The 16,496-nt window shown below is 45.3% G+C and overlaps 1 protein-coding gene across 3 annotated transcripts in view; it reads right to left on the bottom strand.

Moving 5' to 3' along the window:
- Window positions 1-521: 521 nt before the first annotated feature.
- The window catches only part of RPRD1B (regulation of nuclear pre-mRNA domain containing 1B), a 55,965-nt gene continuing 39,990 nt past the window's right edge, over window positions 522-16,496 (bottom strand). For 2 of the 3 annotated variants that reach the window (XM_058679557.1, XM_058679556.1), the window contains exon 7: window positions 522-3,019. In XM_058679557.1, the coding sequence (XP_058535540.1) occupies window positions 2,870-3,019 (150 nt within the window). In that variant the 3' untranslated portion in view covers window positions 522-2,869. Of the gene's footprint in view, window positions 3,020-7,944; window positions 8,002-16,496 lie in introns of those variants that run through there. The other variant, XM_058679558.1, reaches the window with a different exon arrangement.

A 16,496-nucleotide genomic window follows, 5' to 3' on the forward strand; every position in this document is an offset into this window, starting at 1 on the left:
CTGTATATCCGGCTTTCCAATAACAATAAAAATCTTTAAAAAAAAAAAAAAGGCCACTTGGGTTTCCAGTTACCTCGTGGTTTTCTTCTTTCAGAGTGGCTTTCTCTCTATTGCAAAATCAAAGGACTCTAAGGATGCTCAGGGGTAAGAACAGAAGCGCTGAAATCAAACAAGCTCCACGCTGTAATCCATCAGCGATGGCCGTGCGGGACCGGGGAAGTCATCTAGCCTCTCCTCATCACTTCCCACTGTTGTACAACAAGGGGAAGGCTAGGGTGGCAGCTCTCCTGAGGACTGTGAGGATTGGCTAAGTACAGCTAATTAAGCCCCTGGAAAGAACCAGAAAATACTATGTTAGTACTGAGTATTTATGTGCCACTAACAGTCACGAAACCCCTATGGGGCAAGATTCTGTATAGACAGTACATTCTCCACTGTTGACCACTCGTCACCCACTGCTCACCAGGAAAGCACTGTGCCTTTCCTAACAGGGCAGGACAAAGAAGCACCACACCACGCTGTTCAACAACACCATCTTTATTCAAAAATATATATCTATGAGACATTTCAGAATATACCGCTGCCACCAATGACAGCCTATACTTCTAAATAAAGTCCTAAATTAATATACAAATTTAAGTTTTAAAAATATTCTTTAAGAAAAACAAAACAAAAAAAAGAAGATCCAAGACTTTCTGAGGAATATGACCCAAAGGAAAGAGGTCCTTTGAGGCCTACCGATGCCCTATGATGGAAAGCAAAAACAAAAACAAAACCCCACAAAACCAAAGCAGCCCACCCCATCCCACCAGATCACCTTGACAGACAAGAAGAAAGGTTCATTTAAATTAAATGATGAAGCAAAGCCCTGCCAGGAGAACTGAGAGTTAAAAAACAAAAGCATTTCATTAAAACAAAACAAAACTAACTTCCTCACAGGAAGTGTATTGGTAACAAGTGTTAAGAGGCCAACATTCATTTACATAATTGCTACAGTTTTCATTTCTTGCTTTTTCTGTAATAATTATGCACCAATTGCTGGTCAGACAGTTGGATCAAATGTAGCAGCGAGTTAAATCCATTACGTTCTCACAGCACTGCCATCTAGCTGACCCGAGCTAGATCACTTCCTCCATAGCCTTTTGGCTGGTTTGCGACTCAGCAAAGCACAGTGTGTCTACAGAGAGGCTCTGAGATGCAGGACAGTACACAGAGCAGCGCAGGGAGCAGACATGGCAAAGATTAAACTTTACCTTGAAGTTTTGGTAAACTCACGAACTGTCCTGTAGCTCCTGGCAGAGACACTTCATTAGCCTGGACTCACTAATTTAATAGTGACATAGACATAAACAGTGTCAATAAGCAACACGCAGTCTGTTTAAACCGGAAAATCAGCTTCACCAGTGAGACGGTGACCCCCTGCAGCGAGCTCCCTTTGTTTCACCCTAAGGAAGGCAGGACAGCTGGGTGCAGGGCAGCCTGCTATACTCCAGAAAATTTCTGCTTTAACATGTAAAATCATGTCATTTTTGGTGATTCTGAAAACTCAAAAGTCTCTGGGGAACTCCTTTTAAGAGCCTCTGCATTTTGGCCTCTGGCCTATAATTCCTATGACACCACTGGGACAAACTGTTTTCTGCCCTTCCCGAGGTCAAAAGCAAGCCTGCCAAATTAAAGTGATCAACATTTAACAGGCCTAGCCATTACTGTAAGTGAGATGAAAATCCTAACTATATCATAGTCATAATGTCAGCTGGCATGATAATGGAATCAAAATCCCAAACCAACCCTAACCTCCAGTGCCCCTGCCCAGGAGCTATCCTGTAATATCTGATGCAAGGACCTGGACTCCTCCTCAAAACCAAGCAGGGAGTCCTGCAGTGGCAGGAACTGACAAACACTCGGTGTCCTAGCTGCAGGTGCAGAGAGGTGCTCAAGTTTAGGCATCAAATAACACCACCCAGGCAACAGAAGACAAGTCTGGCATGGGGCTACTCCCAAAACAAAGCATCCAGGTACCACAGTCGGCCTTTCTCTTGGGCTCCAGAGGGAATACCATGCCGTTCCTCACAGCTACCTTCACCACCAATGGGGGTCAAAAGATCCTGCAGGAACACATTCTATCCCCGTTGAGAAGTGCAGCCTGGGAATGGTGTTTTTGGGAACCAAGCCAATAATTTAAACTTACATTTCTGAACCCTGTTACTGTCTCCGAATTGTGACTTTCTGTCCCAAATCAGCTTTGAATCTTACTGCTAGATTCTTGAGTCTGCTTAAAAAGCAATATGCACCTAACCTTTGACTATGCATCAATAGAAGTAATGGTGAAGGAGGGATAGAGATTTAACAACTTCTTTATGGCAATGCTGCCTAACAGTTGTGTCTCCAACTTTTAGGGGCAGGTGCTAGCCAGGAAAGCCAATGTCTCTAGATGAGTTGCTCAGGGGAAAAGCTGCACCAATGTGAACAAGCCTGGCTCAGAATGGAAATCCGCTTTCATGATAAAATGCTGTCGTGAGGGACAAGATTCTTTTGAAAGCTTCCTGAAATACACATGATTTTCGTAACTTCTTGGGTGTAGAGTGCGTGCGTGTGCTACAAAAGGAAAACCAGCAGGGGCCTAAAAACATGCAGCAGGAGGAAGAGTCTGTGTTTTCTCAAACTTGAATCTCAACTGTGTCCACTCGCCTCGGTCCAAACTTGCTCAAGACGAGTGGCTGCAGAGGAAGGTCAGAGTCACTTAGCTCTTTCTTGAGGCAGGAGGGCAGGTGGAGGAAGGACAGAAGCAGGGGCCAGCGGGTTCTTTCCAACCACGACGTGCACTCTTCTGTCTGCTGGTAGAGTTGGGAATCTGAGGCACAACACCTGTCTAGTCAGTTGAAAACAGGTCACCAGCAGAGGGCAAGGGAGCCAAGCCCCCTGTGACATTGGGCAGCAGAGAGAGGTCTGGCAAGCTCTGAATGTGGGACTTCAGCTCCTTACGGACCTGAGTGACGCGCGCAAGCTTCTGCTTATATTCCTAAGGTGACAAAGAGAACAAAGCGGAGTCAGTCTTTGCTGTGTGGCAGGTGCACAGCCCACAGGGTCTCCCCACTTACCCCTTTCTCCCCACACTGCTCCAGCTCCATGGCCCCACAATGCTGAGCTTCCTCCCAGGCTTGGTATCAAAGGAGGGCACAGCAGCCAACAGTAAATTAAATGGCATTCAACTTAGACTTTGAGATTTGGATATAAAAAACTAGTGATATTCAATATTTATCTTCTCTTCTAGTGGGTTCTTGACAATTTTAAAATGTCTTGTAAAAGAATATAGATGCCCAAGTTTCAATTATTCTGAGGTGTTCTAGATATGGCTAGAAAAACCACTACATTGCTGAACTTGCTGTGTAAAAGCTTCAAGGTTCACTCAGGTTTATCATATGCACAAAAACTACAGAAGGCCCAAGAACCCTACTGCCATGACTAGCTGAGTGTAGGACTACCTGACATCCGTGGGTCATTGCTGAGACCTCCACAACATGCCACTCACTGGCCTCACCCTCCAAAAGCCAACTTTCATTAACCCACTGATCCGAGAGGGGAAGTCTGGTGGCCTGGGCTCAGGGACTGCTAACATCAGCCACTGGCTATTGCATTTTTCTTAACTTCCTATCTCTGAACAGGCCACGGTCTGCCTCAGTCATTGGGTCAGGATCCTCCAAGCCCACAGGAAGACTGGGTCAGGATTCTCAGGCCCCAGTCCTAGCAAAACTCAATCTCCCTTCCCCTGCTACCCGCCACATTCCAACCTGCTAGGAGACTGGTCCCTCTTCCTATGCTACAGAGCTCAACCTCCCACAGTGCGTGCACCTGAGCCCCTAGAAGGCTGTGCTATGCTCTCTCCTTACATGTTCGACTTCCATATCCAGAGTATGAATCCCTTTGCCAAGCTCCCAGTGCCAGATATTCCTGATAAATCTGTACAGAAAGCAACCCTGGGCTATGTGGAGGCTGGTGCTTAGAAACTCCCTCAAACTTTTTTTTATTCCTTTCAGTATTTCTGCAAGGATAAGGAGTTCATGAAGCTACGCCTCTCCTGCAGGAATGTGTGTTCTGGCTCTGCCTTTAACTTGCTGTAAGACCATGGACCCGTGTCCTCCCTTCCTTATCTAAAAGTGGAAGATCTGGGCCACACTTGTAGGACTTTTTTTTTTTCCTCAAGTTCAAAATTCCTTGATTCCAAATGCCTTATGCAATCTTGCGGAGACCAAGAGTTTGAGGATCAAAGTTTAAGAACTTGTGGGAAGAATAAGGCAGGGAACAGGCCAAGCAAGGGTCAGGCAAGGCTCTCCCTGACACGCTGCAGGCATTGTCTTCCATCCCTCCTGCAGGCTACTGAGAAGACATGGCAGAGAAAACACTCCATTTCTCCCTTTGCTTCCCTTCCTACACTTACCACCAATCAAAGGTAAAACATAAATTAGGTAAATTATTAATCATCTCTCCTTCCCCAACCCCTCAATTAGACAGCAAGTTCCCAAAAGCCAGGACCAGGAGCACTGGCTTCAGCCAGCATCTACCACACCCACCAAGTGATTAACAGTATGTAAGACTTAATGAGACATGCAAACACATGAGATTAAGTAATCTTCCTGAAATCTGCACTTGGATCAACAGTTATTCTTTGTTCTTGACACTGTAAATTGTTTCTGCTCTGAGGATTTGCAAGGTCAAGGTTCCTCTTCCCACACAAGCATTTTCCTTCTCTGCCTACATAGACTTCAAGGGAAATTAATGCAAAGCATGAAGACCAATAATCTATTTCTGGACATGGACTCATTCAACAAGCTTCCCTTGAATGCTAAACAGATAAAAGGTAAAATAGGTATATTACAGTGACCCCTTGCCCCACACCCCTCAAATCCTCTGACGAAAGTTGACAAATGAAAGTCACCTCTACTTGGAACCACTCCCACCTCCTCAGCCTTACCACACTGTTCCCCTGACCCAGTAACTACAGACAACCACAGTGGATGGTATGCCTCAAGAACAGCTTGGACATCACCAAGTTCGCATGTGTCAGCTGGCTCTGAATCCAGGGCTCCTAAGTCACACAGAGGTTAAACAGAAAGATGCTGACTGGATTAGACACCATTTTAAATTCAAACAATCCCTCCACGCAGATGATTGTGTGGAAGTCCCATCTGTTCCCATTTGGAAGGAGGTGCATCATTCTGGGGGGGTAGGGGGTCTCCTCAAGCTTAGGCTAACCTTACACCACCACAGAGGCTGCAACAGATGAACCTGCTTGTGTTTGCCCCAGGTTGCTGTGAAAGCAGATGGCTCCTGCTTCTCCCAGCATAGGCGACTCTCTGCACAGAGATGGCTATGTTCAGAGGAGTGCATGGGGCTTAGGAGGAAGGCATCACTAGAAAAAGGGTGAGAGTAGGGTTATCCCTGAAAATGATTAAAAGACACTGAGGCTTGCAAAAAGAATAATGACATCTAGGTTTAATATAAATTACCAAGGAAGGCTGGGCATATACTCTGAATATCCATGGGGATAGTTTCTTTCTTTCCTTTTTAAAGATTTATTTATCTGATGGCCATGGTTCAACAGCTCAATGACTGAATTCTCATTTTGCAAGCTGAGGCTGATTCTTCAGGACCTCTCACATGAGCCATCTCACACTGCTTTCCCGGGTGTATTATCAGGATCTGGATCAGAAGCAGAACAGCTGGGTCTCAAACTGGCACTCATATGTGATGCTGGACCAGTGCTTCTGGTCCTGGCTTTACCTGTTCATGCCATAACATCGGCCCCAGAGGTTGCTTTTAAAATGTAAAATATGTCGCCATCTAACTGGGAGAGTCCAGTGACAGCTTAACATTCTAGGGGAGAGGAACAGCACAGAGTTCATAGCAAGCTCGGACACCTCAAGTTAACGCCAGCATCACTTGTGAAGAGACTCAAAGATAATGACAACTGTGATCTCCGACCCCTTCCTTCCTGAGACAGTCAGGTCTTCCAAACAGTCATTTATTAATGCAGCCATGGACCAACAAGAAATTCAGGATGAATTCTAAGAAAACTGTCTCCCAAATACCCCTCTGGCTTTCGCTTGCCTGCTAATCCTTGCCTTCCCACCCAGCCTTATTGGATTACAACACTCCCTCATTTGTTTCCTTTCCAGGTCACTGTTTTAGGTTCCGGACAGCTGAGGGAGTATTTCTCAAGAAATCCACGAATCTCTCTCCACAACCTCCCAGGCTACCTCCAACAAAGTGTGTTATACAAGTTTGGTTAGGTTTCAAATTGCACCCTGAGCAGCTCTCACTTCCTTCCCCCAACATCACTGAAACCAGCCTCAGTGCCATGAGTGATGAGGTCCACTCAGTCTTGGGACTCATTTAATGTTCTATATTCCACAATCAGGCTTTCACTCCAAAACAAAACACAACACAACACAGAGGGAGAGACTTTCCATCCTCTAGTTCAATTCCCAAACAACCACAATGGATGGGCCAGGCCAGGCCAGAAGAAAGCCAGGAGACAACACTGATATCTTGGAGTGGCAGAGGCCCAAGGATTTGGACCAACCTCTGTTGCACTCCCAGGCTCATTAACAAGAGAGCTGGATTGAAAGTGGACCAGCTGGGACTCAAATGGGCGCCCATTGGATGTCGGCTTTGCAGGTGGTGGCTTTACCTGCTACATCACGATGCTAGCTCAAAAATCTCTTTAACATGTAAAGTACCACTTACAAAGAGGAATGATGTGGGAAGGAGGTTGTGTGCTCCTTGTTTAAACTTCCTTATACTTGCAAGCAATCCAGGCCCAAGCCTGTGTAGCTCCTGGTCTCACAGCTGCACCATCCACACCAGCCAGACAGGCTGCTGTGCTCCTGCCCGGGGGTTTCTCAAACCTTGTTGTCTCAGACACCACCTTCCATCCATTACAATCTTCAATCAGAGAAGGTAAGATAGACCCAAGAGGGGTCTTTGAGATGCAACACCTTCCTTTCTGGTGAGGAAAACTTGCCTCACCAGAGAGAGGCTGGGAGAAGGAGCAGGGATTAGGTAAGAGTCGTATCAGACTGGCTCCTCAGAGGGGCAGGAGGGGAGTAGCAGGCAACTGTGATCAACTGCCTGGGTTTCCATGATTGCCCAAAAATGTTTGAAACAGAGAGGGGTGAGGACAATGTGCAGTTCTGAGATAATGTCCAAGATCTATATTCCTAGAATACTCAGAAATATTGAGTAAAATAATAATAATAATAATAATAATAATAATAATAATAATAGCTCAGGAATTTCACCCACAAAGCCTGCAAGAGAAAAAGTGTCTGCAACAGCCCTCTGCTTCCCGTGGGTCCAGCTGACACTGTGAACTAAGACCATCACACAGAACACCAAGACAATTCACTGCAGGGAGAAGGGCTTGCAACATTCTTTGCCTTTTATGGGTACAGCACTGAGTCAACCTGACAAGCTGCAGATGAGCTCTGGGATAAGAGGGTCAGAAATGACAGGGGCTGACATTACAATGACCTTTCTATGGGAATTTCATTTTCAAAACAAACAAAATTACAAGCATTTTCTCTAGCAGCTCATGTAAGAAATACAGATCAAAATGTAAACATCGTCAAAACCTATTTTCTTTCCGGCTACGCAATATTTGCCAAAGCAAGAAGTATGCCAGCAGCAGCAGCACGGGCTGAGACTTTACTTGCAAGCTTTCCAGTATCCAGGTTTGTTTTCCTTTATCTTGTCCTGCAGTACTATAGGACATATGGTCCATAAAAATCACCCACTGCTTGGTTACTCCCAGTTAATGCCATAAAGGGCTGTTATGCACGAGGCCGTTTGTGAAGGGCCCTGCTTCAAAGGTGACCTGCCACAATGAATGTGAGTCAGAGAGCCATTCCACTGCAGGGGAGCTAGAAGGCACGGACCTTGCCCATGGTGTTTCATCTGCCCACCTTATCCATCTCAATAATGCCAGGAGTTGCCCAACAGCACCTACATTTAGAAATCAAAACTTCAACTGAAACTACAACTTAATTCATCTGTTTTCGTTTTTTGAAAATACAATACATAAATCTTCAGACTGAAAATAAAAATGCCACTTTCAATTTTTCTTTAAGATCTACTTATGGACAAAAAAACCAAAACTGACCTGTACCTCTCTCCCAGCTACCTCCAGGGCCTCTAGAGAATGCGGTTGTACTGGTGTCATTTCTTATACATATATCTGAAAAGCAGAGTTAGGGACTGGGGGGCAGGGGAGAAGAAGAGATGGGGAAAAGAGAGAGGGAGACTGAGAGGAAGAGAGGGAACAATAAGGATAATCGTCCCCATCTGCTGGTTCACTGCCCAAACGACCACAATGGCTAGGGCTGGACAAGGCCAAAGCCAGGAGCTTCATCTGGGTCTCCCACATGGTGAAGGGACCCAAGCACTTGGGCCATCTTCTGCTGCTTTTCCAGGTGCATTAGCAAGGAACTGGATTCGAAGTGGAGCAGCTGGAACTCAAACAGTGCTGATACAGAATGCTAGCATTGCAGGAGACAGCCCAATTTGCTGTGCTACAATGCTGGCCCCAGGGGTGACATTTCTAAATGACATATTCTGGATTGTCACACAACAGGGCTAATACTGTTAAGACGTTATGAGATACAAAGAAATGGTGGCTCCAATCCCAGCGCTCAGGGTCTCTTGGGTCCATTACTAAAACCAACAACAAAGGTACAAATACTCCTCAAAAAGATCCAACCATCCATCACAGCAGACAAAAGGGAACAGGGTTCTTAAACTCAAAATCACACCAACCAAGTGTTTCCAGGGTACTGCTTTCTCCCCAGGGTATCCTCTATACAAACTTGAGGAAAGAGTTGTGATTTCCGTCCTCTGACAAGAATAAAGTTGTATGTTTATACATAAGACTAGTGAAACAGAAACACATAAAACCAATTGAAGGCAATTTTTTAAACCTTACTGCAATCATAAGGCTGGGGTAGATGTTGTAACGTAGCAAGTTAAGCCACTATCTGGGACACCTACATCATTTCAGAGGACTGGCGACACTGCTTTTGACCCAGCTTTCTACTAATGCGTTCTGAGAGGCACCAGGTAGGTGATGGCCCCAGTACTTGGGGACCTACAGCCCACATGGGAGACGAGATGGAGTTCCCGGCTCTCCCTTTGGCCCGGGCTAGCCATGGCTGCTGGGGGTGTTACAGAAATGAACCAGTGGACTGAGGCTCTCTTCTTCTATCATTTTGCTTCTCAAATGAATAAAACAAAACACAATACCCTGGAGACTTAAAGTTTACATTTACACAGTATAGTGTGGTATCTCACATATGAAATGAGGTAAAACAACAGCAACAAAAATAAGAACAACTATTTGTAGTTAAAGTTAACTTTCAAAAAAAGATAAGCTTTATGTCAATAAAAAAGACTCCACAATGGGCCCAGTGGCGTGGCCTAGCGGCTAAAGTCCTCGCCTTGAAAGCCCCGGGATCCCATATGGGCGCCGGTTCTAATCCCGGCAGCTCCACTTCCCATCCAGCTCCCTGCTTGTAGCCTGGGAAAGCAGTTGAGGACGGCCCAAGGCATTGGGACCCTGCACCCGCGTGGGAGACCTGGAAGAGGTTCCTGGTTCCCAGCTTCAGATCGGCGCGCACTGACCCGTTGCAGCTCACTTGGGGAGTGAATCATCGGACGGAAGATCTTCCTCTCTGTCTCTCCTCCTCTGTGTATATCTGGCTGTAATAAAATGAATAAATCTTTAAAAAAAAAAAAAAAAAAGACTCCACAAACTGGCTTTCATAATGACCATTTTAATGGAGAGCCAGGTTACCAGTTTCTTGGGAACACCAAAGGTATAGATGGACCCAGCTGTTCCTGCTTTGGAACTACAAGCTGGCACAGCCCTGCATTTCTGGAAAGCAGCTGAGGAGCAAAGAGCAGAAACGAAAAGGTTTTCACAGAGAATTTCAGCATTGTTTAACAATAAGTGCTAGCAGCCATATCTAGGGCAAGGCAGCTGAATATGGATACAGTTATCTCTATAAGCAAGAGAAAAACCTTAAAGTCCCTTCCATTATCAAACTTTAAAAAAGAAGGAAAACACATACTTCCAAGCTCCTCCAATGACCACGAATATGTCACACCTCTCCCACTTGAGAGAGCTGGCTATAGAAAAAAGTTTGAGTCAGAAAATCCAGCAAACTCAGATCCTACTCCCTAGCCTGCAAGTCTGTGGTGTGATATGAGACTTCCTTGACTGGGCCGCTGGATGAGAACAGGAGCCTCTAACTGCACGACATGCTTCAGCTGATCTGCAAGGGGAGGGTGGAACAGCCTCCCAGGCTCTGTTATTTTACAAACAACACATAATCTTGATTTATATTTTAAGAAAACACATGCAGAACTGAATTATAAATGAAATACAGAAATCCTTCTTTCCACAAACCATTTTGAGTATGCCCTTAAAATTTAGCACATTTACTAGAAGTTGCCTTGAGAAAAATCAAAGGGTCTTTGATTAAGGGCACCCTTTTTCTTTAAAGGCTTACCCCTGAGATGTGAAAAACAAGTCACAGGAATTTTTAACTAGGTGTCTCCATAGTCCAGAGGCACCCGTGTATGGGCTCAGAGAGGGCACTCTGTGTGTAGAAGGACCCTGGAGCCTCTAGAACATCTTCTACCTGGAAAGAACCTTCAGTAAAGAGAGCCTTGCACCTGACCTGGAAACAAACTGACGTGCAATGGTCCCCCTGCCACTTTGGGATCAGGACACGAGGTCAAGCCTTAGCAGAGGACTAGGCATGCAAGAGGGACAAGTAGTCTGTCCAGGGAAACAAGCACGTACTTCTTAAACAGAATGACAAAGTGTGGTGTTCTGAAGGAAAAAGGAAGCAAAATGGTACATATGGGGATAGGGTGACTTTTATACAATGGAAGTTTGAGGAAGATTTGCCAAAGAAAAATACTGTTTCCTTGGGAGACAATGAGCAACAGGAAATAATCAGATGAGGCTAACTGATAGAAAGTTAAGGGAATGAGAGTGTTTCAGGAAGGCACAGGGGAAGGACATATGTAAAGCTGAGATGCAGACAAACCAGATGAAGCCAAAACAGCAGCGAACACAGTGGGAGAGGGGCTGAGGATGTCACAGGAATGAGTCACAGGGAGCAGCGTAGGCAAAGATTTGGACCATGTTTTAGAAGCACTGAGAAACCGCTTAATGTTTGAGCAGGGGAATGGCATGCTCCAAGAGCGGCGCTGTGACATCACGGGGCTGCCATGTGCAGCATGGATGGCAGCCCGTCAGGGAGAATGTGGATGGGTCAGCAGGGAGGCTGCTGCAAGGTTCAGGCCATACGGGGGAGACAGACTGTGGCCTGGATGGATGGTACTGCTTCTCTTTGAGGCAGAGGAAGAAGGAAATGAAGGATGATGTGAGGAAAAGACAGTCTTTCTTAGCCACACTGTCTGAAAAATAAGATCTATAGGCCTCAAATACAAGGAAAGGTCTGGGCTGAGTTTCCAGCATACTGATAGTAACTGAACAGGCCCCTGGAGGAAAAGGTACCGAATGATACAGGTGAAAGGAATAGCAACACAGGCAGGACAGAGCTGAGAAGAGCTGACAGGACGACTAAAAGTAGACAGGCTGGAATCCAGCACAGAACAGCACCCAAAAACCAGGGATGGGAAACAGTTGGCAGGTAATAAGTAGCAGTAAATGCTACAGAGAAGGATGGGAGGATGGTTGGAGAGGTGGGAGGATAGAGGGAGGAAAGGAAGGAAAGAGAAATAGAGAAGCATCGTGGTTTTTCAGATAAGACTGCTAGGGGAGATTCTGCGGCCAGGAAGAACAGTGTGGCGGATGGGCTCACAGCAATGTGACTGCTACATGCCAAGGACACCGTTAGTCACTCAACTGGCAAGATTTTCCACACACAGGAAAAGGAACGGGCCCCAGGACCAGTGCAATAGTTCCACAGGTTAATCTTTCACTTTGTGGCACCATTCTATATAAGCACTGGTTTGTGTCCTAGCTGCTCCACTTCCAATCCAACTCCTTTCTTAGGACCTGGAAAAACAGTAGGGGGTGGCCCAAAGCCTTGGGACCCTGCATCCATGTGGCAAATCCAGTGGAGGCTCACAGCTCCTGGCTTCTGACCGGCTCAGCTCCACTCATTGTAGCCATTTGGGGAGTGAAGCAGCAGATGGAAAATCTTAGTTTCTCCTTCTCTGTATAAATCTGACCTTTTGGGGCCTAGTGGCTAAGTTCTTGCCTTGCACGCACCAGGATCCAATATGAGTGCCGTTGTAATTCCAGCCGTCCTGCTTCCCACTCAGCTCCCTGCTCGTGGCCTGGGAAAGCCTAAAGCCTTGGGACCCTGCACTTGTGTGGAAGACCTGGAAGAAACTCTGGGCTCCTGGCTTTGGATTGGTGCAGCCACTTGGGACAGTGAATCATCGGACGGAAGATCTTCCTCTCTGTCTCTCCTCCTCTCTGTATATCTGACTTAACAATAAAAATAAATAAATCTTGGGGGAAAAAAAAGAAAAAGAAAATGAACAGACCCTAAAGGTCCTACATGACAAAGAAAGGAAACTAACAACTTGATGCCAAAGCACTGGAAACTGTCGTCTCATGTGAGGATAAGATTGTTTAGTAAATGAAATATCCCACATGAAAGAGAAAAGACTGTGTGGACCACTGGTTTCCAGGGCAAAGACAGAAAGAGCCAAGAACGGGCACTGCAGGTAATCATCACCGAATCACAACCAGGCTGAAGGGAATCTTTATAAGAATAGCTGTGAGACATGAAAAAGTCTATGACCCACAGGAGCACAGAAAAGAGGCATGGACAAGCATCTAACACCACACCAGGCCAGACGTGATTAAGAACCAGAAGGATGTGTGTTTGCAATCACTGTCTAAACCTCAAGAATACACAAGACTGCTGACAAATTCCTGTTGAGCTACAGTTTACAAAATTACTATGCTTAAAATTATCCTAGTAGCTAATGACTAGATTTTGTTTCATTTTTTTATTGAAATCCATGATAAAACCAGGTACGTGTACAAAGTTAATGTAAGTTTTCTAGCTGATGTGCACTGGCCTCAAAATTCCTATGCCTTTTTTTTTTGCACTTGCTGACAGCAGCTCATAGAAACAGCCGGAAGACCCAAGTTCCTAAGACTTGCTCCCCTGCCCCCACCAGGCAGAGTCCTTTCTATCTGCAAGGTCCATTGCAGGAGCCAGAGCTCACTCTATTAGCCAAAGCAGAAGTAGCAGGAGGAGCCATTACTCAGGCATCCCACCATCCCAATACCGCTTTCTCCAATGGTAGATTCCTCAGCCTAGGCCTTCCAATGCTCTGTGAAGGTGTACTGCCCCTGGCCGGGATTCCAGAGCTCTAACCTGCCCATCACGGCACTGCATACCTGCCACCATGGATCAGGAACCTGCACAAAGACTGCTGCAACAAGGCGGGCCTAGGACCTTCCCTAACTTTAGTAGCCCCCCAGCCGGCAGCAAGTCAACAGCCACTTCCTACCTCCCTACACTGCAAATCTACTGCGCAAAGAACAAATGGCTAGATTAAGAGAACTGACCCTACTCATTCCTCAGGACAAAGCCGCTTGCAGACCCACAGCAGCTGACCTATCTCATACTTACCCACCAAAGTGCACCACACCTACAGGCAAATCTGGACTTCAGCTGCAAAGCTTCCATTTTGACTGCTATCCTAATTATAGCAGAAGCCTTTTTCAAGTCTCACGTTTTACACACAGAGAAGACAAGTCAGAGAGGAGACATCCATGACTGCAAAACAGCCACAATCTGATTTAATTTCCTTCAAAACCCCCATCTTAAAAGGTCCACCATACCATAATGAGAACAGTAACAGAAACATTCATAAAGACCAAAATATATTTTACTCAAAATAACATGCACCCAGATTCAGACAGTTGGGTACTATGGCTCAAACTTCTGTAATCTGAATCCTGCTCTCTAACCTGTGCTCACTCAATCCATGTTATAATAAAGCAGCTGTTATTTTCCCCAGCTGTGTTAAATCTAAACAATATCATTTAGACATCAGAAGAGAGCCCTAAATGTCTAACTTAACTATTCAGTGTTTACCCCTTTATAAAACAAAGACTAATCCTCAACTTGGGAGAGTTATAAGTAAAAGCTCAACCAAGTCCTAGAATGCTTTTGAAATGTATCAAAAAGGAGCAAGAACTCCTAAGATGCTGCAATGAGTATGGCCTTCAGTGTACTTAGACATGCAGACATCTGTAATTTAATTTATATGATTTTCTCTTTATATTTATTTACTAAGTTCCTTCTGCTGTTTTGTTTTTATAATCAGAAAAGAATAAAGAAAGAACTAAACATCAGTTGAGGCAGGCAGGTAGTGACTAGCAGCCTGGGTGCTGTGCTGACTTAACATGCACATGTACTTTATAAACAGGACAAGAGAGTGCCTGAAACTCAGAGAGCTGTTGTAGAGAGCAAGGGATAACCACCTACGGAAACTGGGTTGCAAATACACAAAATGCTACAGCTAAAAACAGGGAACTCTAGCTGCGGGAAGCATTCAAATTACGTCACTTTTTCAACAGCTTCAAATGCTGATAAACCATGCTCTGGGATCATGAAATATGTTAAATACATTATAATGTGGCAGCTTTTTCCTGGAGGAAAAAGTACTACAAAATAAAGTGTGTATGCAAACAACAAACACACACCTTGACAGATTAAAGGCTCCCACCTGTAAGTATGGCCTTAACTCTAAGGGTCAGTACCAAATGAACTGGAGGGAAGCATCAAGGACCAAGGACCACCAGAGCCTCTAAATTCCAAACGGCTCACTGAGTCCCATTTATCACTCAAGTTAAGCCCTCACACACTACAGGGACACCTAGCAGGGAAACAAAGCATTACCACATCAAAACAAGAAGGAAAAACAAGTATCAAGTCATGCCTGGCATGTGGGAAGAGACCTGAGTACAGGTCCCTCATCAACAGCTGACACGTGTAAGCTGACTGACCTGTTCCAACTATTCTAGCAGCTCCTGGTGCTGCTGGTGCTGCAGGCTGTTGGGGGGATAGAGCTGAGGAAGGGCAGTGAGCGGCAGAGGAGCTGGTGAGGTGGTGCTAGCTCCAGGCTAGGCCTCAGCTTCCAGGGAGTTCGATGAAGGATCCCTGCTGGACTCAGGTACTGGTCCCCACATCTAGTACAAAGGACAATGATGGGCTTTGATCATCACAAGGAACAGGGAGAATTAGTCCTAGGCTGAATAGGGAAGCTCTCTACCACCACTGATTACCTGCCCCATAACTTTAAACCATCTGCAGAGATAGAGAGGGGGTGGGAATGTTAGGGGGTAGGGGAGTTATTACAGGAATGCTGCGAAACACAATAGACGACCATTAGTTTCCTTTAGTATCCCCTCAGCCACAGCCAAATAATTTCTCAAGTTGTAAGAACCACAACACACACAGAAATATTAAACAGACACAGGCAATGCTGGATTCTGGATCATTTCCCCTTTTAGTTGTGCTGCCTCAAGTCAAAGGCTCCATTCCTGGGAATTCATTATGGCAAGAGGAGGCACCAGTCCAGGGGTACTTAGAATGGAATGGCAGAGCAGGGTTCTTTTGCAGTCAGATCACTCAAAAGTCACTCAGTAATACTTTCAAGCAATCATTTAAGTCTCTCTTGGTAAGTTATCATTTCTCTAAAACAAGATTCTTGGAACTGTTTGATTTAAGTTTACAGGAAGTCTTTCTCCAGTTGATCTTGTGGAATCAAACTTGGAAAATGTAAACCACCACCACAAACCTGACAAAGCTGCCAGGTGTCTGCCTGGACATCTGGTCTGCAGCTAACTCCCTCCCTTTGGGCTCAGAGTTTCTTCACCACCTCAGAAGTCAGAAAATCCGTCTCCGAGGTTCTGTCCAGCTCCAGTGTCCTAACAATTACTTCACCCAGATACCACCCAGGCCTCTGTGTGTCACTTCATTTGAGAGAGTAAAGCAATCTGTCCGTGCACTGGGTAATTTGTTAAATTTGAACGTGGATGGAACATACACACTTCACGGAGTGATCACTGAAAGGCAAAATTCTGGCTTTAATCTGTGACCCCTATTACCTATTGCACCCTGAAGGGGCACTTATGGTGTCAAATGCAACAAAAAGTGTCACTCCAAGATGCTTTTTAAAGTTTTGAATCAGAAACTAAAGCTTTAAAAAAGTGGAATGGCACCCCATGTTCGTGGGTTGGAACATTTAAAATGACAAGAACAAAACTGAAACTGATCCTCAAAAGCTATGACTTCTCTACTTCTGCAGAAATGAAAAAGCTGACCCTGAAATTGACACAATTCCAAGATACCCTAAATAACATTGGAAAAAAAATGAAGATTCATAATCCTGATTTTAAAACGTACCACAAAGCTATAGTGCTCACAACAGCG

This window comes from Ochotona princeps, chromosome 22, assembly GCF_030435755.1.
Source record: "Ochotona princeps isolate mOchPri1 chromosome 22, mOchPri1.hap1, whole genome shotgun sequence".
Lineage (NCBI taxonomy): Eukaryota > Metazoa > Chordata > Mammalia > Lagomorpha > Ochotonidae > Ochotona > Ochotona princeps.